Consider the following 23,687-nt stretch of genomic DNA (forward strand, 5'->3'; position numbering starts at 1 on the left):
TCAGACTAGCCTGGACAACATAATAAGTCCCTGTCTCTAGGATTTTTTTTTTTTTTTTGAGATGGAGTCTCACTCTATAACCTAAGCTGCAGTGCAGTGGCGCTATCTTGGCTCACTGCAACCTGTCTCCCAGGTTTAAGCAATTCTCCTGTCTCAGCCTCCTGAGTAGCTATGATTACAGGTACCCACCAACACACTTAGCTAATTTTTGTATTTTTAGTAGAGATGGGGTCTCACCATGTTGAACAGCCTGGTCTTGAACTCCTGACCTCAGGCGATCTACCTGCCTTGGCCTCCCAAACTGCTAGCCTTACAGGTATGAGGCACCGTGCCCAGCCTTTTTTTTTTTTTTTCTCTTTTGAGACAAACTCTCGCTCTGTCACCCAGGCTGGAGTGGAATGGCCTGATCTCAGCTCACTGCAACCTCCGCCTCCTGAGTTCAAGTGATTCTCCTGCCTCAGCCTCTCGAGTAGCTGGGGCTACAGGTGCATGCCACCATACCTGACTGATTTTTGTATTTATAGTAGAGACAGGGTTTTGTCACATTGGCCAGGCTGGTCTAGAACTCCTGGCCTCAAGTGATCCACTCACCTTGGCCTCCCAAAGTGCTGAGATTACAGGCATGAGCCACCGCGCCCAGCTGAAAGTCTTTCCTTCTTTTAAACAGGCATGGGGGGGAGGCCTTGCTATGTTGCCCAGGCTTGTCGCCAACTCCTCAAGTGATCCTCCTGCCTTAGCCTCCTAAAGTGCTGGGATTCCAGGCATGAGTCACTTTGCCCAGACAATCTGAAAGTCTTATAAGAGGGGAGCTTAGCAAAATGTTAAACAGTGCCCAACGGTTGAGAGCAAAGACTTCATGATGGCCGGGCGCGGTGGCTCAAGCCTGTAATCCCAGCACTTTGGGAGGCCGAGGCGGGCGGATCACGAGGTCAAGAGATCGAGACCATCCCGGTCAACATGGTGAAACCCCGTCTCTACTAAAAATACAAAAGTTAGCTGGGCATGGTGGCACGTGCCTGTAATCCCAGCTACTCAGGAGGCTGAGGCGGGAGAATTGCCTGAACCCGGGAGGCGGAGGTTGCGGTGAGCCGAGATCGCGCCATTGCACTCCAGCCTGGGTAACAAGAGCGAAACTCCGTCTCAAAAAAAAAAAAAAAAAGACTTCACGATGATGGTTCCTAAGAAAGGACAACGTCAGGAACGCATCGCCAAAGGGACTGTGCTGTGATGGCCACGTCAGTGTCAATGTCATTAGCGTTCCCATTTCCTCCCCTACGTGGACTATGATGCCTGTAGTCCTAGAGATGCAGGATTAGCTGTGGAGCTTTTCAGACACCTGCCCTCCTCTCGCTCCACGGTAGAACGTGATTGACTCTCGGCCTTGCTGTTTTTATTTTTAAATTTTATTTATTTATTTATTTATTTATTTATTTAGACGGTGTCTCATTCTGTCACCCGTGCTGGAGTGCAGTGGCGTGATCTTGGCTCACTGCAACCTCTGCCTCCTGGGTTCAAGTGCCTCAGCCTCTTCTGCCTCGGCCTTCCTAGTATCTAGGATTACAGGTGCCTGCCACCACGCCTGGTTTTTTTTTTGTATTGTTAGTAGAGACAGGGTCTCACCACATTGGCCAGGCTGACCTCAGGTGATTTGCCCACCTTGGCCTCAAATGTGCTGGGATTACAGGCGTGAGCCACTGAGGGAAGGCGACTGACTCTTGCTCTTGCTGTCTTTAAAGGGCTCTGGGACCCGCCACCCCAGGGGTTTGTGTTTGGCTGGGCAGTGAGCATCGGCTGGGAGCAGTGTGTCAGGTAAGGTGTTCTGTGGTCGCTGTTAGCATGGCCCAGACGTGTGTGTCACCCTGATGGGTACTCTGGTCATCATGGGCCCTCCTTGCTTGACATTTGGATCAAAACTCCCCCATTGATCCCCCTCTTCCTACTTGCCCCCACCCATGCTTCAGCCCTGAGGGTGGGGCCCTCACATCCCTGGAGCAGGTGCCAGGAATGCCTTGACACAGCCTTAGTCTCTGGAACCCTGACTGTTAGGATGAGCCTTCCCAGCAGCAGATCCCCAGACACGGACATTGGAAAGGCCACTCTAAGACCGCTCCAGCCAGGGCCCTAACTACAAGCTCTGCTTCTCGAGACATTTGCCAGGCGCCAAAAACATCTCCAGTGCTCCGTCCAGGAGCAGCCAATGGAGAGGGCAGCCCGGCCCCCTCCTTCTCTCCCCCAGCGGCATCCCAGCCTCCTACCTCTCTCTTCCCTCCCTCCCTTCCTCTCTCTCGCCTGGGCCCTGGGCCGCCTGCCTCAGAAGTGGGGACCCGGGAGAGTTGCAAGACGCCTGGTCTGCCCTGTGGGTCCTGGACAGAGCCCCCACTTCTGCAAAGATGACTTGGAGACAGGTCTTCCTGCTGTCTGGCTTCTCCGCCCTGGTGCTCCTGTCTAGTGAGTACGGGAGGGTCAAGGCGGAGGGTGTTAGTTACATGGAGAGGGAGATTTGCCTTGCACAGGTAACGCTGCTCAGGTGATGCCGGTAGAAAGGGGTGTGCTTATTGTTAAAGGGTGTGTGTGTGTGTGTGTGTGTGTGTGTGTGTAAAACACAATATAATACAGGAAAAAAAAAAAACAGTAAAGAAACAAAACTGAAAAAAACCCCAAGCCAGTCTGCTTGGTGGGATCCTGGGGAGGTTGGCTCTGCAGCTGGTATGTGAGAAACCGAGGCCCCATGCCAGGGCCTGGCAGGACCCTTAGCCTGGAAAGCAGGATGGGGGTTCAGCTCAGGGTCTGGGCTCCCCTTGATGCTGCAGCCTCACTCTGCGCCCTTGTCCCACAGTGCTGGGAGAGGGAACCGCGCAGGCAGCGGGAGAAGAGGCCAGCCCGGGTGAGTGCAGGGCCCACCCCCCGGGGCGGGCAGGCGCAGCCAGTGAAGCAGCAGCCCTGCCATCCCCACGCTGCTGGTGACAGGCCTCTCCTGGGTTTCAGATGCAAAGCAGAAGATTTTCATGCAGGAGTCAGATGCCTCGAATTTCCTCAAGAGGCGTGGCAAGCGGTCTCCCAAGCCCCAAGATGAGGTCAATGGTAAGGATGCTGGAGGGACCCCACCCTCACCCCTGCTCCTCCTTTCCCACACCTGGCAGGCCAGCCGGATGCAGCTGGCACCGAGGGCTCACCCAGGCCCTTGGGTATCAAAGGGACCGCAGCTCTGAATGAGAAATGACACCCTATTTCCTGCCTGTAGGTCGTATACTGGATTGTATACTTTGTCAGGGTAAAGAGGCCCCACTTCTGCAAAGATGACATAGATACAGGGCCTCCTGTCCTGCTTCTTGGCCATGATGCCACGTTAAATGCACCTACCAGGGATAAGATGCATTCAGCCTCAGAAAGGCGTAGGGAGGGAAATACAAGTTCCGGTCTGGAGAGGCCCCACACATCAGTGTGTGCTTTGGGGGTACTGGCACAGCACACCTCAGTGCAAGAGCAACTGTGTCGCACATGGGAAAGCACAGGACACTGGGTGCTGAGAAATGTGGGTTTGGGGACAGCTGTGCTGCTAAGTGGCCTTGGCCACTTCCTCTCTCTGGTCCTCATTTCATTATTTATAAGCCTCTGAAAGAGCTGTGTACAGCTAGCAGAGTTTTTTTAAAGTTTTTATTTCCAGTGCACTGGGGTGAGCCTGTCTGCCGCGCAGCCTGTGGTCGGACCTGTGGAACCCCAGCTTCAGGGTCCTCATGTCCTTGACCTGCCAACCTCCGAGGGCATTTGAGTTTCTGCTCCTGAACCTGCTTCTTCCAAGACACTGAGCTCGGACCGTACCTCCCGCGTCTCTGGCTGGAGTCTCTCCTCGTGCCTGTGAATGAATGAACTCTTTGTATCCTTCAGGGCACTCAGCAAGGTGACTTCCTTGGTAAAAATAACAGGACTGTTTTCAAACGATGGGAAGAACAGAGATAGAAATGCTTGGAGATGAAATTTCTTTAAAAAAAAACAACTGAGCCGGGCGCGGTGGCTCAAGCCTGTAATCCCAGCACTTTGGGAGGCCGAGGCGGGTGGATCACGAGGTCAAGAGATCGAGACCATCCTGGTCAACACGGTGAAACCCCGTCTCTACTAAAAATACAAAAAAATTAGCTGGGCATGGTGGCGCGTGCCTGTAATCCCAGCTACTCAGGAGGCTGAGGCAGGAGAATTGCCTGAACCCAGGAGGCGGAGGTTGCGGTGAGCCGAGATCGCGCCATTGCACTCCAGCCTGGGTAACAAGAGCGAAACTCCGTCTCAAAAAAAAAAAAAAAAAAAAAAAAAAAAAAAAAACAACTGGGCAGCTGGGCGCGGTGGCTCAAGCCTGTAATCCCAGCACTTTGGGAGGCCGAGGCGGGTGGATCACGAGGTCAATAGATCGAGACCATCCTGGTCAACATGGTGAAACCCCGTCTCTACTAAAAATACAAAAAACTAGCTGGGCATGGTGGCGTGTGCCTGTAATCCCAGCTACCCAGGAGGCTGAGGCAGGAGAATTGCCTGAGCCCAGGAGGCGGAGGTTGCGGTGAGCCGAGATCGCGCCATTGCACTCCAGCCTGGGTAACAAGAGCGAAACTCCGTCTCAAAAAAAAAAACAAAAAAAACAACTGGGTAAGCATAACCATGCTAGGAAAACCTCCAGGCCTCATACAACTTGAGATTTAAAAGTTGGTCAATGCCAAGAAACACTGAAATGCTGTTGGGGAGGCCGGACTGTTACTGATTATAAGTGGAGAAGCAATCTTCTGGCAGACTTCCGGGGGGGAAACATGATTTTACGCCAGGCAAATAGCTTCTGTCTTCTTCTTTTTTTTTTTTTTTTCTTGAGACGGAGTTTCGCTCTTGTTACCCAGGCTGGAGTGCAATGGCGCGATCTCGGCTCACCGCAACCTCTGCCTCCTGGGTTCAGGCAATTCTCCTGCCTCAGCCTCCTGAGTAGCTGGGATTACAGGCACGTGCCACCATGCCCAGCTAATTTTTTGTATTTTTAGTAGAGACGGGGTTTCACCATGTTGACCAGGATGGTCTCGATCTCTCGACCTCGTGATCCACCCGCCTCAGCCTCCCAAAGTGCTGGGATTACAGGCTTGAGCCACCGCGCCCGGCTCTGTCTTCTTTTTTTAATTTTGAGATGGACTCTCACTCCATCGCCCAGGCTGGAGGGCCGTAACAGGATCTTGGCTCATTGCAACCTCCACCTCCCAGGTTCAGGTGATACTCCTGCTTTAGCCTCCCAAGTAGCTGGGATTACAGGCACCTGCCACCTCATCTGGCTAATTTTTGTATTTCTGTAGAGATGGAATTTTGCCATAACGGCCAGGCTGGTCTTGAACTCCTGACCTCAGGTGATCCACCTGCCTCCGCCTCCCGAGGTGCTGAGATGACAGGAGTAAGCCACTGTGCACGGCCTCTTAAGCTGACTCCAAACAATGAGGTACACCGTTAAGCCTGGAGTTCCTCACCTCGGACAGAAGCTTGGTGTGTCAGTTAGTTGTGGGAGGTACAGGAGAGCCTGGTGAACACTCAGGATTGTGCGTGAACACATCTGCTGTCACCGATCAACTCCTGTGGATGGCAGAAGGGCAGTGCCCAGCGATCCCTCAGACTGGATGAAGGATAGGTGACAGACACTTCAATTACCTTGAATTTGGAACCGTGAGACAGGCATCTGACATCTCTAAGCCTCTGAGATAAAGGTGAAGCCTACTTTAGGGTGGAAAGAGAATGTGATGAATGCATGTTCCTCAGAAGGAACGTATACAGTGCACAGAATGACGCACGGTATTTTTGTGTTGTCCTGAGGATTAAATTGTTCTTATTTATGAGGCCGGGCGCGGTGGCTCAAGCCTGTAATCCCAGCACTTTGGGAGGCCGAGGCGGGTGGATCACGAGGTCGAGAGATCGAGACCATCCTGGTCAACATGGTGAAACTCCGTCTCTACTAAAAATACAAAAAATTAGCTGGGCATGGTGGCTCGTGCCTGTAATCCCAGCTACTCAGGAGGCTGAGGCAGGAGAATTGCCTGAACCCAGGAGGCGGAGGTTGCGGTGAGCCGAGATCGCGCCATTGCACTCCAGCCTGGGTAACAAGAGCGAAACTCCGTCTCAAAAAAAAAAAAAAAATTGTTCTTATTTATTACCTCAGAGCTCCAATTTGCAGCACCTCTGGAAAGGCCACTTGGGAGGATCATTTCCTGTCCTGAGTACACAGGGGACAGAGAATGCTTCTTTCAGAATTGGCAGTGGCTTACTAAGCACCTGCTTCCTAAACCCCCAAACCTCCTACCGAGACCAGCTCGGCCATAGAGACCCCAACCCAGTGGTACTGAAGGAATTAAGAAACAGACACAAAGATAGAGTGCAAAGTGCGACTTTTGGGGCGCTAACAGCCTTCCCAGCTGAGAGCCTTGGGCAGCCTCTGCCCCACGTGTTTATTTTCTCTGAACAGGTGATTGTAATTAACAAGCAGGTGTTCTGTGTTTTCTCATAGAATCAAGATAAACTAGGCAGGCAGCTGGTGCCCGCTCACCACTGATCAAGGACAAGCTAGAAAGCATTCTCCAGGAGGGAGCCACGGGGCAGGCCACAGATCCGGTGCTCTGAGAACTAGTTTAACTGGTGTGTGATATAAACATACTGTTTACTTCTTCAGAATACCCTGAGCAGTTTTCCGCTTGGGGCGGGGGGAGGGGGGCGGTGGTTCTCAGCAAACAATATACTGTAGTCAACCATACACTCAGCAACCTCCCACAATGGCTCTCTGGTACTTGGAGCAACATCAGGGCCCACAGTGGGTGGGGAGAGGGAAGCGGCCATGAAGATGTGTTCTGGGCCAATGGTGGCATGTGGGAACCTGGTGCCCTAGCTCTGCCCTAGCCTGCTGTGTGACCTCCGTTAGGTCGTGCATGTCTCTGAGCCTGAATCCCCTCCTGAGAAGTGTGGATGTGGAGTGAGAGGTGGGGCGCGGGTATGGATGGGACAAACAACTCCTTCTGCCAGACTCAAGTTTCCTGCAACTAAGTGGGTAAAGGCATACATCTAGGAAGGAACACTCCAGAAGTCTGGAATCTGCACTAAGCCCAGTTCCCAGCTAATTTGATTTTTAATCTGAGTTAAATTATAGAAAAGTAACAGAAATAACTAGTATTTATATAATTCATTGATTAATGTAAGTGTCTTACTTCCAAGAAGGATTTGAGATGGTTTCTATTTATTTATTTAGAGATGGAGTCTCGCTCTGTTACCCAGGCTGGAGTGCAGTGGTGCGATCTCAACCTCTGCCTCCTGGGTTCAAGCTATTCTCCTGCCTCAGCCTCCAGAGTAGCTGGGATTATAGGCATCTGCAACCACGCCTAGCTAATTTTTGTATTTTTAGTAGAGATGGGGTTTCACCATGTTGGCCAGGCTGGTCTTGAACTCCTGACCTCAAGTGATCTGCGTGCCTCAGCCTCCCAAAGGGCTGGGATTACAGGCATGAGCCACCGCGCCTGGCTTGAGACAGTTTCTAATATTATCATTTTGCAAAGACTTCTTGTTTCTCCCAGCACCTCTGTCGTGCAGGGTGGAGGTAGGGAACCATGACTTTCCCCAGTTTCTCTGCTTCCTTCGTCACCCCCTAGCTTTCTCTTGCATATCAGAGTTGGTGAGGCAAGACAGTACCTCCCTCTCACGCATTTGGTGTGAGGGGAATCCCGCCATGAGACTGTGAGGTGTTCTGAGGGACTGGTTTTTCCTGCCCTAGACATGGCCTCCCTGTCTTCATGGGTTTTTCCAGCTGAAGCACATGCTAGAGGAAATACCTTGAAAGTAGAGAGCTTAGGCCGGGCGCGGTGGCTCAAGCCTGTAATCCCAGCACTTTGGGAGGCCAAGGCGGGTGGATCACGAGGTCAAGAGATCGAGACCATCCTGGTCAACACGGTGAAACCCCGTCTCTACTAAAAATACAAAAAATTAGCTGGGCATGGTGGCACGTGCCTGTAATCCCAGCTACTCAGGAGGCTGAGGCAGGAGAATTGCTTGAACCCAGGAGGCAGAGGTTGTGGTGAGCCGAGATCGTGCCATTGCACTCCAGCCTGGGTAACAAGAGCGAAACTCCATCTCAAAAAAAAAAAAAGTAGAGAGCTTTGTATCATTGCCTCCAGACAAACTGAAATTTTCTTTTCAGCGGCTCTAATGCTTGGTAAAACTTATTCTTATGTCTTTCTCCTTATTGAATTGCAGGTCTCTTGAGCAGAGGGACAGATTTTCCTTTTTTTGTTTTTGAGGTAGAGTCTTGCTCTGTCTCCCAGGCTGGAGTGCACGGGCGTGATCATGGCTCACTACAACCTCTGTCTCACAGGTTTAAGTGATTGTCCTGCCTCAGCCTCCTGAATAACTGGAATTACAGGTATGTGCCACCATGCCTGGCTAATTTTTTTGTATTTTTAGTAGAGACGGGGTTTCACCATGTTGGCCAGGCTGATCTGGAACTCCTGACCTCAGGCAATCCACCCGCCTCAGCCTCCCAAAGAGCTGGGGTTGCAGGTGTGAGCCACCGAGACGGCCAGATTTTTTTTTTTTTTTTTTTTTTTTTTTTTTTTTTTTTTTAGACAAGGTCTCGCTTTTTTTGCCCAGAGTGGAGTGCAGTGGCGTGATCACAGCTCACTGCAGCCTTGAACTCCTGGCCTCAAGCAACCCTCCTGCTTTAGCCTCCCTAGTAGCTAAGCTCACAGGTATGTCCCACCATACCTGGCTGGAGGGACAGAATCTTTCTTACTTGGCCTTTTAATTCCAGTGCTCAGCCTATATCCTGGTCGTGATAAGTGCTCCAAAATGTCGAATGGACTTGAACGTATTAATTAACGTGAGATTAAGTTGGATTATTCCTTTATGGAATTCATCTCTGACCTTGGGATTTCTGGTTTCCAAGTGGCCTGGTATACTTGGATACACCACCAACTTTATAGTCAAAGCTAAAGCACTTGACTCTTCGGAGCCTCTGTCTTCTCATCTGCAAATGAGGCAGTTGGATCGGTCAATCACCTTCAAGTTATCAAGTCTGTGTCAGGAGTAAATCATTTCAGGGAAGCTTCCTACCATCCTTCACAAACCACTCCTCCCCAGCCAGGCGTGACTTCTCAGGTGAACTGTGTTCCTCTAAGTGTAAACGTCCTCATTCCCGAGTGCGAGGGGGCACGCTAGCTTCTTTTCCTTTCACAGCGGAAAACAGGCAGAAGCTTCGGGCTGATGAGCTGCGCAGAGAATATTATGAGGAACAAAGGAATGAATCTGAGAACTTCGTGGAGGAACAGAATGATGGTAAGGGCTCCTCAGCCAGCGCCTTCAGGGAGGTGGAGCTTTGGGGGAAAATCACATGGTTTGCCTTCTCTTCTTCTACCCAACTTTTTTCTTCTTTCCTTTTTTGAGACGGAGTCTTGCTCTGCTCTGTTGCCGAGGCTGGAACGCAGTGGTGCTATCTCAGCTCACCGCAACCCCCACCGCTTAAGTTCAAGTGATTCTCCTGCCTCAGCTTCCCAAGTAGCTGGGATTAGAGGCACCACCACCACCACACCCGGCAAATTTTTGTATGTTTAGTAGACACAGGGTTTTGCCATGTTGGCCAGGCTAGTTCTGAACTTTATTAATTAGAGGAGGGAGGAAAGGGAAGGTCTACTTTCAGTTTATATCCACAAGAGCCTTGAAAAGAAGGGAGAGCTGGCTCATACCTGTAATCCCAGCACTTCAGGAGGCCGTGGCAGGTGGATCACCTGAGGTCAAGAGTTCAAGACCAGCTTGGCCAACATGGGGATGGTGAAACTCTGTCTCTACTAAAAATACAAAAATTAGCTGGGCGTGGGGTGAGTGCCTGTAATCCCAGCTACTTAGGAGCTGAGGCAGCAGAATCGCTTGAACTCAGTGGGCGGAGGTTGCAGTGAGCCAAGATAGTGCCACTTCACTCTAGCCTAGACGAAAGAGTGAAACTCTTAAAAAAAAGAGGGAAAGAAGGAAAGAGAAAAAGAGGGAGGAAGGAAGGAAGGAGAATCGAAGGGAAGGGGAAAGGAAAAGAAAAAAAGGGAGAAAAATGGCTACACAGAGTTTAAGAAGGTGTGGAACGGACAAAACACCCTTGTTCCCATTGGCTGGGGGCTGCGGGGATTGGGGAACTGTTTGCTGACCGTGTGGATATCAAACTCCTTTCCCTCCCTCTTCCTACTTGGGCATGACTGTGCTGGTCTGTTCTCTGTCTAAGCAGCAAAGCTTAGGTTTAGCTCTGGTAGGATTGTACTGGGGAGATGGCGGACTCACCTGCAGGTGCCTTAGATTCACGTCAATGTCGGGCTCCAGGTACTACTTCAGCCTGGAAAATCAAGGCCTTCATTGACCTATTCAGTATACTCAGCATCCTTACTGACTGGCAGAAGCAAACCAGGAAAACTGAACTCAGAAAACACCTTGCTTTCTGCCCTCTCACCTCCCCCCACCGCCGCCAGCATCAACATCTACAGCCCATCTTCAGGCTCCAGTTCATTCAAAAGCATCAGAAAATGTTGGTATAGATTTCTGTGGCTTTATGCTTCTCCTGTTTGTATCTTCTTCGCTAAGGCCTGGTTTTTTTGCTTACTAGTAAAACAATAAAGAGTAGGAAGGGCCCAGGGAGGCCAGGCGTTTTGGGGGACTGAGGCAGGTGGATTATTTGAGGTCAGGAGTTCAAGACCAGCATGGCCAACATGGTGAAACCTGGTCTCTACTAAAAAAAAAAAAAAAAAAAAAAAATTAGCCAGACGTGGTGCTGCACATCTATAGTCTCAGCTACTTGTGAGGCTGAGGCAGGTGAATTGCTTGAAACCTGGAGGCGGAGGTTGCAGTGAGCAGAGATCACACCACTGCACTCCAGCCTGGGCAACAGAGCAAGACTCTGTCTCAAAAAAGAAAGAAAAGGCCCAGGGAGGGCAGCATCCCTGGCCAGGCAATCTGCACGCCTTGTTCCCATGCTCATCGCCTCAGCAGACAGTGTTCCTCTCTGCCCTCAGGAAGTGCTGGCCTTGCCGGGGCTCAGTGGAGGATGATGTGGCTGGGGACACAGGTAGAGGAAGCTCTGTCTTTGAGCCACAGCATCCCAAGGGGTGGGATTTAATTTTGTTGTCTTTATGAAGTACCCTCAAGAGTCACCCACAGCAAACATCCTTAGAACCATTTAATGGGAATCAGACCAGACTGTGTGTGTGTGTGTGTGTGTGTGTGTGTGTGTGTCTACTTATTTTCCTTCCTTCCCTCCTTCCCTCCTTCCCTTCCTCCCTCTCCCTCCCTCTCCCTCCTTCTCCTTCCCTCTCCCTCCCTCTCCCTCCCTCTCCCTCCCTCTCCCTCCCTCTCCCTCCCTCTCCTTCCCTCTCCCTCCCTCTCCTTCCCTCTCCCTCCCTCTCCCTCCCTCTCCCTCCCTCTCCCTCCCTCTCCCTCCCTCTCCCTCCCTCTCCCTCCCTCTCCCTCCCTCTCCCTCCCTCTCCCTCCCTCTTCCTCCCTCTCCCTCCCCCTTCCTCTCTGGTTTTTCTCTCTGGTTTCTCTTTCTTCCTTTCCTTTTTTTCCCCCCAAGTCTCACTCTGTTGCCCAGGCTGGAGGGCAGTGGCTCCCTCCACTCACTGCAACCTCCGCCTCCGAGTTCTCCTGTCTCAGCCTTCCGAGTAGCTGGGATTACAGGTGTGCGCCACCATGCCCGGCTAATTTTTGTCATTTGGGTAGAGACGGGGATTCACCATGTTGGCCAGGATGGTTATGACTTCCTGACTTCACGTAATCTGCCTGTCTCGGCCTCCCAAGGAGCTGGGATTACAGGTGCGAGCAACGGTGCCCAGCCTCCTTCCTCCCTCCCTCCCTGCCTGCCTTCTTTCTCTTTCTTTCATTCTTTCTGTTTTCATTGTTTTGTTCTTCTTTCTTTCTTTCTTTCTCCAAATTTGAAGATTGTCATGCTCCTGAGGAAAATCACCTGGTACCTCCTGGGTGCACGTGACCTTGGATGTGAGGCCTCGGTGGACTGGGGAGGCAGCACCCTCGGAAGGCATCTCTTAGTGAAAAGGACACCAGCCCTGGGTACCAAGTGCTGCAGGCTATGCCGCCTGCCCTGCAGGTGGCACCTGGCCGAGCCCTGCAAACAGGTGTTGGGTTCGGATCCTGGCAAATCAAGCTCTCTTAGGGACATACTGGGAAAAATTCCGGCCGTCACAGCTTGGAAGCACATACTTCTGCTAGAGATGTGTTTGTCTTGGTGGGCAGCTTGGGGAGAAGCATTTAAAAGTTGAAAATGTGGCCTTCAAAATTCCTTCAGTGTGTTTTTGACTCAAAAATAGCATTTTATTTTGAGCAGTTTTAAATGTTTCAGGTCCAAAGCTCTGGCGAATTGACGGAAAAAGCATTCACTGTTTTCCCTTTCATGATGAATTCGGGATGCAGGGTTGGGCGCCTGCAGGTCCTCTGACAGGATAGGAAGGCAGGAGACGCTAGGTCTCACCCACGCAGATGGCAAAAACACGGGTCTTTGGGGATTGCGGTTCCAGAAGCTGTTGTCCTTGAGCCCTTGCTCTGCCAGGCACTGTAAGGGACCACCTAATCCTTACAATCTGCCTCTGAGACAGGCCTTGTAATTTCCAGCTCACAGTTTCAAAAATGGAGGCTTAGCTGGGTACCGTAGCTCACACCTGTAATTCCAGCACTTTGGGAGGCCAGAGTGAGAATATCACTTGAAGCCAGGAGTTTAAGACTAGCTTGGGCAACAAAATGAGGTCCCATCTCTACAGAAGAAAAAAAAAATCAATAAAAAAAAATAAGCTGGGCATGGTGGCATGTGCCTGAGTTCCAGTTACTCTGGAGGCTGAGGCAGGAGGATGGCTTCAGCCTAGGAGTTTGGGACCAGCCTGAGCAACACAGAGACACACCATCGCTACCAAAAATTAGAAAATTAGCTGGGCTGGTGGCATGTGCCTGTAGTCCTAGCTACTTGGGTGGTTGAGAGAGGAATGCTTGATCCTGGGGAGTTCAAGGCTAGAGTGACTATGATTATGCCACTGCTCTCCAGCCTGGGCAACAGAGCAAGACCCTGTCTCAAAAAAAAAAAAAAAAAAAAAAAAACCTCAACAACGAAAATTAAAAACTGAGGCTTAGAAAGGATATGTAAATCCCCAAGGAGACGCCACTAGTAGATAGCCCAAGGCTTGTTGGCCACAAAGCTCTTGTTCTTGTAAATCAAGGATGAGCACATGTGCAGAGGGCTTGGAGAGCTTCTTTGATCCAGGAATTGGCCCGAGGATGGAGGAAAGAGGCGGAAGTCGTTTCAATCTTCTTTCCTCTCCCTTGCCTGTGACTCACATTGCCTGAAATCAACCCTGGGGTGGTGCTCGAGGCATCTGGCTTCCAAGCCCTCCTCTGAGGTCCCTGATAAACCTGTCAGGACCCTGGTTTCATCTAGCTGCTGTCTTCTCTCTTATCTAACCAAGTCACCTATTCTTTTTTTTTTTTTGGAGACGGAGTTTCGCCCTTGTTACCCAGGCTGGAGTGCAATGGCGCGATCTCGGCTCACCGCAACCTCTGCCTCCTGGGTTCAGGTAATTCTCCTGCCTCAGCCTACTGAGTAGCTGGGATTACAGGCACGCGCCACCATGCCCAGCTAATTTTTTGTATTTTTTTAGTAGAGACAGGGTTTCACCACGTTGACCAGGACGGTCTTGATCTCTTGACCTCGTGATCCACCCACCTCGGCCTCCCAAAGTGCTGGGATTACTGGCTTGAGCCACCGCGCCCGGCTTTTTTTTTTTTTTTTTTTTTTTGAGATGGAGTCTCTTTCTGCTGTTCACTTGGAGTGCAGTGACATGATCTCGGCTCACTGCAACCTCCACCTCCTAGGTTCAAGCGATTCTCTTGCTTCAGCCTCCCAAGTAGCTGGGAGTACAGGTGTGAGCCATCACGCCCGGCTAATTTTTGTATTTTTAGTAGAGATGGGGTTTCACCATGTTGGCCAGGTTGATCTTGAACTCCTGACCTCAGGTGATGCACCTGTCTCAGCCTTCCAAACTTCTGGGATTACAGATGTGAGCCACAGCGGCCAGTCCCGTGTCGTCTATTCTTTTTTTTTTTTTTTTTTTGAGACGGAGTTTCGCTCTTGTTACCCAGGCTGGAGTGCAATGGCGCGATCTCGGCTCACCGCAACCTCTGCCTCCTGGGTTCAGGCAATTCTCCTGCCTCAGCCTCCTGAGTAGCCGGGATTACAGGCACGCGCCACCATGCCCAGCTAATTTTTTGTATTTTTAGTAGAGACGGGGTTTCACCATGTTGACCAGGATGGTCTCGATCTCTTGACCTTGTGATCCACCCGCCTCGGCCTCCCAAAGTGCTGGGATTACAGGCTTGAGCCACTGCACCTGGCCCGTGTCGTCTATTCTAAGGGTAACTGACAGCAGTTGGATATTCGACATCTCCCCAAAGTACTTACTTCATAAAAGGAATACCGCATGGGCATCATGGCTCATGCCTGTAATCCCAGAACTTTGGGAGGCCAAGGTGTTAAGCCCTAGCAACACGAGACCTTGTCTCTATTAAAAATTAGGCAGGCATGGTGGTGCATGCCTGTAGTCCCAGCAACTTGGGAGGCTGAGGCTGGAGAATCACTTGAACCCAGGAGGCTACAGTGAGTTATGATTGTGCCACTGCAATTCTGCCTGGGCAATAGAATGAGAACTTGTCTCAAAAACAAAAACAACAAAAAACAGGAGGTTGAATCAACCTCTGCATGAAAACCACACTCTCAGGGTTGGCAAAGAGTAGCTGCTCTATGAGGCTTGAGAAATGTCTGAAAGAGCTGAAGGTAAACACCCAAAGCTCTGGCCTGGGCCTGGCTTTTGAGCTCCAGGCTGCCCCTGGGCTACTAGGTACCTAATGGGATTTTCAGCACCAAGGGGAGCGCCAGCTCCGTGCTCACATAAGAGGGAAACGCTCCTGGCAGGAGTGGGGCCTCAACATTCCCTGGTCACTGGGCCAGGCACCTAACTGGGCAGAAGTGAGTCTTGGACTGAGCACGTGGCTCTCACAGGTGTTAAGGACTAAAGTGACATCCCCATTCCTCACACCGTGAAGCTACCAGACAGTCCTTTTGGCCACTGCCACAGAGGATGAAACCAGTTTGTTTCACTGGCACCAAAATGAGGTTCATGGGCTTTTTGGTGAGGTCCACATTTGAGGAAACACCGGTAAGAAAGGCATCTTGGTTCTTTAGTTCTTGACATCATCTTCTCTTAGGACTTCCCATCCTTCCAACATCTTTGACAAGTGCTTTTTAAAAATGTGGTAAAACATATATAACATAAAACGTGCCATTTAAACCTTTTCTTTCTTTCTTTTTTCTTGTCTTTTCTTTCTTTCTTTTTTTGAGATAGGTTTGTAGTGCAGTGGTATGATCATAGCTCACTGCAGCCTCAGCCTCCTGGGCTTGAGCGATCCTCCCACGTAGCTGGCACTATAGGCAGGCACCATCACACCTGGCTAATTTTTTAAATTATAACTTTGTAGAGACGATGTCTTGCTATGTTGCTCAGGCTGGTCTCAAACACCTGGCTTCAAGGGATCCTCCCAGCTTGGCCTCCCAAAGTGCTGGGATGACACGCGTGAACCACCATGCCCAGGCTAAAGTATTTTTAAGTGTGCAACTCAGTAGCATTTCGTACATTCACTGTGCAGTGATCACTGCTATTTCCAAACGCTTACATAGCCTCAAATAGAAACTCTGCATCCACTAAGGAATAACTTGCCATTCCTCCCTCCCGGCAGCCTTTGGTAACCTCTCTTTTTAGTTTTATTGGTCTCTGTAAATTTGCCTGTTCTAGACATGTCATGTAAGTGGAATCACACACTATTCACCTTTTTGTGGGCTTCTTTCACTTAGCATATATAATATATTTTTTGAGACAGAGTCTTGCTCTGTCACCCAACCTAAAGTGCAGTGGCAAGATCTCGGTTCACTGCAACCTCTACCTCCCGGGTTCAAGTGATTCTTCTGCCTCAGCCTCTCCAGCAGCTGGGATTACAGGTGCACACCACCACGCCCAGCCAATTTTTGTATTTTTAGTAGAGACAGCGTTTCACCATGTTGGCCAGGTGCTGGGATTATAGGTGTGTGCCACCGTACCCAGCCCACTTAGCATAATATTTTTAAGGTTTATCCATGTTGTAGCATGTGCCAGAACTTCATTACTTTTTGTGGCTAAATTTTACACACACACATGCCTCATTTTGTTATTTCTTTGTTAATGGGCACTGCAGTTGATTTCACCTCTTGGCTATGGTGAGTAGTATTGCTACAAACATTCATGTACAAGTATCTGTGTCCCTGTTTTCAATTCTTTTGGGCATATTCCTTTTTTTTTTTTTTTTTTGAGACAGGATCTCACTCTGTTGCCCAGGCTGGAGTGCAGTGGCACAATCTTGGCTCACTGCAGCCTCCACCTCCTAGGTTCAAGTGATTCTCATGCTTCAGCCTCTCAAGTAGCTGGAATTGCAGATGGATGTCACCACGCCCGGCTAACTTTTGTGTGTGTGTGTGTGTGTTTTTTTTTTTTTTTTTTTTTTTTTTAGTAAAGACGGTTTCACCACATTGACCAGGCTAGTCTTGAACTCCTGACCTTGGGTGATCTGCGGGCCTCGGACTCCCAAAATCAAAGTGCTGGGATTACAGGCATGAGCCACTGCACCTGGCCAATCCTAGCACTATGGGAGGCTGAGGCAGGAGGATCGCCTGAGACCAGGAGTTGGAGACTAACCTGGACAACAGTGAAATCCCATCTCTACAAAAAAATTTAAAAATATAGCTGGCGTGGTGGCACAGGAGGCTGAAGTGGGAGGATCGCCTGAGCCCTGGGAAGTTGAGGCTGCAGTGGGCCATGATCACGCCACTGCACTCCAGCCTGGGTGACAGACTGACACCCTGTCTCAAAACAAAACGAAACAAGAAAGAGCATTAATTCAGAACAGGATGGAAGAGAAAACTCCAAGTCGACTGATTTCCTTCATGTTTTCCAGGCATGGTTTGTCATCCCTTCTCTTTTTTCCTTGCATGAGTCCATTCCTGCTACTATTATGTTACTTTTTCATCTTGTGTTTTGGTTGCTATCTCTTTGACACAGGGCTGCATAACCCTCTGTCTGTCTACACTAGCTGTGCAGGCAGAAGAGCCTGAGATGCCCAGCCCTGGTCTACACCTGCCTGTGACCTTTGCCCATCTGGCCCTGACCTATAAGCAAGGCCTGTCGACTCTGGGTCCTCACCAGCCCTGGCCTTCTCTCACCAAGAGTCACAAGCATTCTCAGTGCGGGTCACCACAGGGCAGGGGTTGGGCTGACAGCTACGGGGCTCAGTGGCGGGTCAGAGTCCCCCTGTTGGAACAGGTGGCTTTGCCTTTCCTCCTCAGAGCAGGAAGAGAGGAGCCGGGAGGCTGTGGAGCAGTGGCGCCAGTGGCACTATGATGGCCTGTACCCGCCCTATCTCTACAACCGCCACCACATCTGATCCCGTCCTGAAGCCAGCCGAGAAGATGGGGCCTGTAGCACACATTGCCGTCCCCGTGTTCCAGCAGTCTTTCCCATGCAAACCAGCCCTTCAGAGGGTCTCAGCTTGGGGTCTGCATTGGCTGGCAGCCCCAGAAAAGACACATGCCTTTCCTTCCAATGTGTGAATGTGCCCTGGCTTTCACCTCTTTGCAGACCATCTTCCGAGGTGAGCAACCGCCTGCAGGGCCTCCTAGCACCAAACCTACAGTGGCTTCCCCTGGCTTTGTTCCCAAGCAAAACAGTCAGTCAAGAATCACATGTTTGCTTATGGCTTACAAATAAATACGCGGAATCAACCATGTCTATTACCTTCTCAACTCTCCAACCAAGGGGTGTCATGCTCTCTTCCCTGAGTGACGATGTGATTCTCGGTGACTTGGGTGTTCGAAAGCTTGAACTTGCATATAGCTCACTCTTCTCAGTATGTCTCATATGCCACTGAATATGCTAGAGTTGACTCATGTGAGAGAAAGAGAGAGGGACAGGGTCTCACTCCATCACGCAGGCTGAAGTGCAATCACAAGATCACGGCTCACTGCAGCCTCGACCTCCCAGGCTTAGATGATCCTCCCAGATGCAGCATTCCAAGTATCTGGGACTACAGGCACGCACCACCATGCCCAGCTAGGTTTTGTATTTTCAGGAGAGATGGGGTCTTGCCATGTTGTCCAGGCTGATCTTGAACACTTGAGCTCAAGCAATCCACCAACCGTGGCCTTCCAAACTGCTGGGTTACAGGCGAGCCACTGCACCCGGGCGACGTCTACATATTTTAAACTGGCTAAATCAAATTTCCCTTTGAAGAGGTTGTGTGCTTCCTATCACTGGACATCTTTGCCGATCCTTCTTGGAAGCATGTAAATTAAAACCAGAAAAGTCCTGGGTAGGACAGAGGGGTGCTTGAAATATACACTATTCACAGTGTATCCTCAGACAGCAAATCTCATCTCCAGCTCCATTAAACTTAACCAAGTCAGACTTAACCAGGCTCCTAGTGCAGACCCCAGCTGTGTGGCCGGTGGGCTTCCACCAGCTACCCCAGTGCCTCGGGCCTGGCTAAACAGAAAGGCTGTTCAGGAACCCGCAGCTCTCCATAGACCTCCTTGAAAGTGTCATGCAGCTTTCAGTTAGGAAAGTGCTAGCAGTGGAAGAGACTGGTATCAAAAACTTTAAGGCCAGGTGTGGTGGCTCATACTTGTAATCCCAGTGCTTTGAGAGGCTGAGGCAGGAGGATCGCTTAAGGCCGGAAGTTTGAGGGTGCAGGGAGCTATGCTCAGGCCACTGCGTTCCAGCCTGGCAGACAGAGTGAGACCCTCTCTCAAAAAAAGGAAATGGGAGGGGAGGGGAGGGGAGGGAAGGAGAGCGGGGAGGGAAAAATGGAATTCAAGAACATGTGCCTACCTCTAGCTCAGTTACCAAGTGGATGGTGTGCCTACCGACTGAGGTTGGTCGTTGGACAGCAGTGTAAGCTTAATCACTGCTAGCTCAGATCCTGAGTCAGGCGTGCAGGCTGTTCAGCTAGCAATATCAGAGAGGTTGCACTGTTATTTGCACATAACTGCCCTCCTGGTTGAATGCCAAGTGAGACCCTGAGGCTCTGACCCTGTAGGTAGGTAGCTTTTGCTTACAAGGGTGTTTTTTTTCTTTTTAAATTAATGACTGCAAAAAAAATACTCCATGTGCAATTGTAACAAGGCAAAGTGTTGCTCTGTCACTTCTGCGGGGCAACAAGAGGAGCCCCAATCTGGTTCAAGTTGGTCAGGATAACACACCCCAGTGCTTCCTGGCAAGAGGGCAGTTCTCCTTTTGTGCCTGGTAGTGAATCAGGTGGATGTCAGCCGATAAACGGACTCACAGCCACACCGTGCACCACCTGCCCGTCGTGTCCACAGCAAGGAATGCAGGGCTTTTCAGATGTCAAAAACCAAGAATGGCTTGCTTTATTTTTATTTTTATTCTTTTTTTGAGACGGAGTTTCGCTCTTGTTACCCAGGCTGGGGTGCAATGGCGCGATCTCGGCTCACCGCAACCTCCACCTCCTGGGTTCAGGCGATTCTCCTGCCTCAGCCTCCTGACTAGCTGGGATTACAGGCACGCGCCACCATGCCCAGCTACTTTTTTGTGTTTTTAGTAGAGACGGGGTTTTACCATGTTGACCAGGATGGTCTCGATCTCTTGACCTCGTGATCCACCCGCTTTGGCCTCCCAAAGTGCTGGGATTACAGGCTTGAGCCACCGTGCCCGGCCAAGAATGGCTTGCTTTAAAACAGCAAAACGAAACAGCCTGCCCTTGCCTCTTCCCTGGTCATGCTTACCATGGTGGCTCTAGATATAGAACTCTGGCAGAAAGGAGCTGAATAACAATTCCATTACCTGATTCTACCCCCATCCTTAACAAGGGCTTCATTATACTTCAGGGTTTTCAAATTTGGTCCAGAATTCCTTCACCAAATGCCAGCCGCGGTCATTTCCCTGGGCGGGAGAAGCATGCCAGAGGTAACGCGACCTGGGATCTGGACAGCCGCGGTTCACACGAAATGAGCAGGGCCGTTTGTATTTCTGGAGGCTGGCCTGGTCAGAAGTGTGGCCTTTGGGGTTTCTTGTTCTTGGCCTTCTCTGTTATTACTTTCCCATAGTTCTTTGTGGCTTCCAGCTAAGTGGTTGAAAACAAATTTGTCAAAGGATAAACCTGTCATTCATGTTTATTCACCAGTTTTGCATATGTTGGAATTTCCTTTTTCTGGTGCAGGTTAAAGGTACAAGAAAGAAACAGGTTTTTTGTGTGTTCAGTAGAGATTTCACGATGTATTATCATGTGCTTTTGTTTATTTAGATTTTTTAGAAGATGGAAAGTTTTGTGAGCCACAGAATGATTTTTAAAAAAGTTTTTTGTTTTTTTTTTTAACTTATTATGTGGTTTCTACCAGTTCCATTGAGTTGGGTTATTTTATTCCTAATTCATTTTCTGCCAATTATGTTCTAATTGCTTGGGAAGTTTTTCATAATTTAAAAGTTCAGGCTGGATGTGGTGAGCCACATCTGTAATCCCAGCACTTTGGGAGGGTCACTTGAGTCCAGGAGTTCAAGACTGGCCTGGGCAACATAGTGAGATCCTGTCTCTACAAAAAATTTAAAAATTAGTTGGGCATGGTGTCACAGTTCCAGCCACTTGGGAGACTGAGGTGGGAGGATTGCTTGAGCCCAGGAGGTTGAGGATAAAGTGAGCTATATGGCACCACAGCACTCCACACTGGGCAAAAGAGTAAGACCCTGTCTCTAGAAAAAGTTGTTTCTAGCTTTTAAGGGATTTCTCTAAAAACAAACTGGTTAAATATAAATGTTCTAGTCTACAACTGATAACTCTGATATACTCTGTGATCTTATAATGTACTACCATTTGAAAATGTTTTGTCTGCTTTCCACATTATCTTGGCTTTTGTTTTGCAAACTCATATTCATGCTGTTATCTTGACCTTCATCCATGAATCTTGAGTGTTCTTAATGGCATCTAGAATGGCAAATCCTTTCCAGAAAGTTTTCGATTTACTTAGCCCAAATCCGTCAGAGGAATCACTATCAATGGCAGCCGTGGCCTTATGAAATGTATTTAAATAGTAAGGCTTGAGGCCGAGTGTGGTGGCTCACACCTATAATCTCAGCACTTTGGGAAGCTGAGTGGGTGGATCACCTGAGGACAGGAGTTCAAGACCAGCCTGGCCAACATGGTGAAACCCTGTCTCTACTAAAAATACAAAAATTTGCCAGGCATGGTGGTGGGCACCTGTAATCCCAGCTACTCAGGAGGCTGAGCAGAAGAATCGATTGAACCTGGGAGGAAGAGGCTGCGGTGAGCTGAGATCGTGCCACTGCACTCCAGCCTGGGCAACAAATCAAAGACTTCAAAGTCAAAGTGACTTCTCCATCCATGGGCTGCATATCGGAGGCTGTATTAGCAGGCATGAAAACATTAATCTCTGTGTACATCTGTCAGAGCTCTTGGATGACCAGGTGTATTGTAAACAAGCAGTAATATTTTCAAAGGAATCTTTTTTTCTGAGCAAGAGGTCTCTACAGTGGGCTTAATATATCCCATAAACCATGCTGACAATAGATGTGCTCTCATTCAGGCTTTGTTTTCCCATTTATAGAGGACAGAGGAGATTTAGCATAAATCTCCTTAAGGGTTCTAGGATTTGGGGGGAATAGTAAATGCGAACTGCCTTCAATTTGCAGTCTCCAGTGACATTAGTCTCTAACAAGAGAGTCCACCTGTCCATGGAAGACAGGCATTGACTTCTTTTTAGCTATCAAAGTCCTAGATGACATCTTCTTCCAACAGAAGGCTGTTTCTTATACATTAAAAATCTGTTTAGTGGGCCGGGCATGGTGGCTCACACCTATAATCCCAGCATTTTGGGAGGCTGAGGTGGGTGGATTGCCTGAGGTCAGGAGTTCGAGACCAGCCTGCCAACATGGTGAAACCCCTATCTCTATTAAAAATACAAAATATTAGCTGGGCATGGTGGTGTGCACCTGTAGTCCCAGCTACTTTGGAGGCTGAGGCAGGAGAATCGCTTGAGCCTGGGAGGCGGAGGTTGCACTGAGCTCAGATTGCGCCACTCTGCACTCCAGCCTGGTGACGGAGCAAGACTGTCTTAAAAACAGTTTAGCCACTGTGATCAATAATCTTTGCTAGATCTTCTGGAGAAATTGCTGCAGCTTCTACACTACATTCGCTGTTCACTTTGCACTTTGACATTACGGAGACAGCATCTTCAAATCTCATGAACCAACCTCTCCTAGCTTCCAACTTTTCTTCTGCAGCTTCCTCACCTCTCTCAGCCTTCACAGAATTGAAGTTAGGGCCTTATTTTCCACTCGAATCACTAAAACTTTCTCCGTATCAGCAATAAGACTTTCACTTTCTCATCATTTTGTTCACTGGAGTAGCACTTTTCAAGAACTTTTCCTTTGCATTCACAACGTGCAAGAGGCATGGCTGTCAGCCTGTCTCAGCTTCCAATGTGCCTTCCTAACCAAGCTTAATCATTCTCAGATTTTGATTTAAAGTGAGAGGTGCAGGACTCCTTCATTTCAACACCTAGAGGCCATTGTAGGATTATTAATTGGACTAATTTCAATATTCTTGTATCTCAGGGAATAGGGAGGCCTGAGGAGGGGAGAGAGATGGGGGAATGGTTGGTTGATGGAACACTCAGAGCACACACATTTATCAGTTCAGTTTGCCACTTATATGGGCACAGTTCCTGGCACCCCAAAACAATTACAAGAGTAACATCAAAGATCACTGATCCCAGATCACCATAACAGAATAATAATCAAGAAATTTGAAATACTGTGAAAATTACCAATCTGTGACAGCTGCACAATGTGAGCACATGTCAGTGGGAAATGGTGCCAGTAGGCTTGCCTGATGTAGGGTTAAAAATCACAGTATCACGCCGGGCGCGGTGGCTCAAGCCTGTACTCCCAGCACTTTGGGAGGCTGAGGCGGGTGGATCACGAGGTCAAGAGATCGAGACCATCCTGGTCAACATGGTGAAACCCCGTCTCTACTAAAGATACAAAAAAATTAGCTGGGCATGGTGGCACGTGCCTGTAATCCCAGCTACTCAGGAGGCTGAGGCAGGAGAATTGCCTAAATCCAGGAGGCGGAGGTTGCGGTGAGCTGAGATCGTGCCATTGCACTCCAGCCTGGGTAACAAGAGCGAAACTCCGTGTCAAAAAAAAAAAAAAAAAAAAAAAAAAAAAAAATCACAGTATCTGCAAAGTACAAGAAAAGGAGGTATTCCTATACCCAGAATACAGAAACACCTGTTTCACTTTGCCAAAAAAGACATCAAATGGTCAACAGCACATGAAAAGATGTTCGATACCACCGGTCATCAGGGAAATGCAAATTAAAATCACAATGATATTCTATTACACACCTATCAGAGTGGCTAAAATGAAAAAGGTATTGGTGGGAAGCCTGGGTAAATGGAACTCTCGTACATTACTAGTGTGGAAAATGGTACAACCGCTTTGGAACATAGTTTAGCAGTTTCTTACAAAGCTAACGTATACTTTTTTTGGGGGATGGAGTTT

At 49.3% G+C, this 23,687-nt stretch overlaps 1 protein-coding gene across 5 annotated transcripts in view; it reads left to right on the top strand.

Moving 5' to 3' along the window:
- The first annotated feature begins 1,571 nt into the window (after positions 1–1,571).
- The window catches only part of UCMA (upper zone of growth plate and cartilage matrix associated), a 47,597-nt gene continuing 25,481 nt past the window's right edge, over positions 1,572–23,687 (top strand). The window contains exons 1-5 of one of the 5 annotated variants that reach the window (XM_039479001.2): positions 1,572–2,448; positions 2,837–2,884; positions 2,986–3,081; positions 9,220–9,318; positions 17,441–18,938. In XM_039479001.2, coding sequence (XP_039334935.1) covers positions 2,391–2,448; positions 2,837–2,884; positions 2,986–3,081; positions 9,220–9,318; positions 17,441–17,538 — 399 coding nt within the window. In that variant the 5' untranslated portion in view covers positions 1,572–2,390 and the 3' untranslated portion in view covers positions 17,539–18,938. Of the gene's footprint in view, positions 2,449–2,836; positions 2,885–2,985; positions 3,082–9,219; positions 9,319–11,951; positions 13,782–17,440; positions 18,940–23,687 lie in introns of those variants that run through there. The other 4 variants (XM_010341173.3, XM_074405032.1, XM_074405034.1 and 1 more) reach the window with 4 other exon arrangements.

The sequence above is a fragment of the Saimiri boliviensis genome, chromosome 8 (assembly GCF_048565385.1).
Source record: "Saimiri boliviensis isolate mSaiBol1 chromosome 8, mSaiBol1.pri, whole genome shotgun sequence".
In the NCBI taxonomy this organism is placed as follows: domain Eukaryota; kingdom Metazoa; phylum Chordata; class Mammalia; order Primates; family Cebidae; genus Saimiri; species Saimiri boliviensis.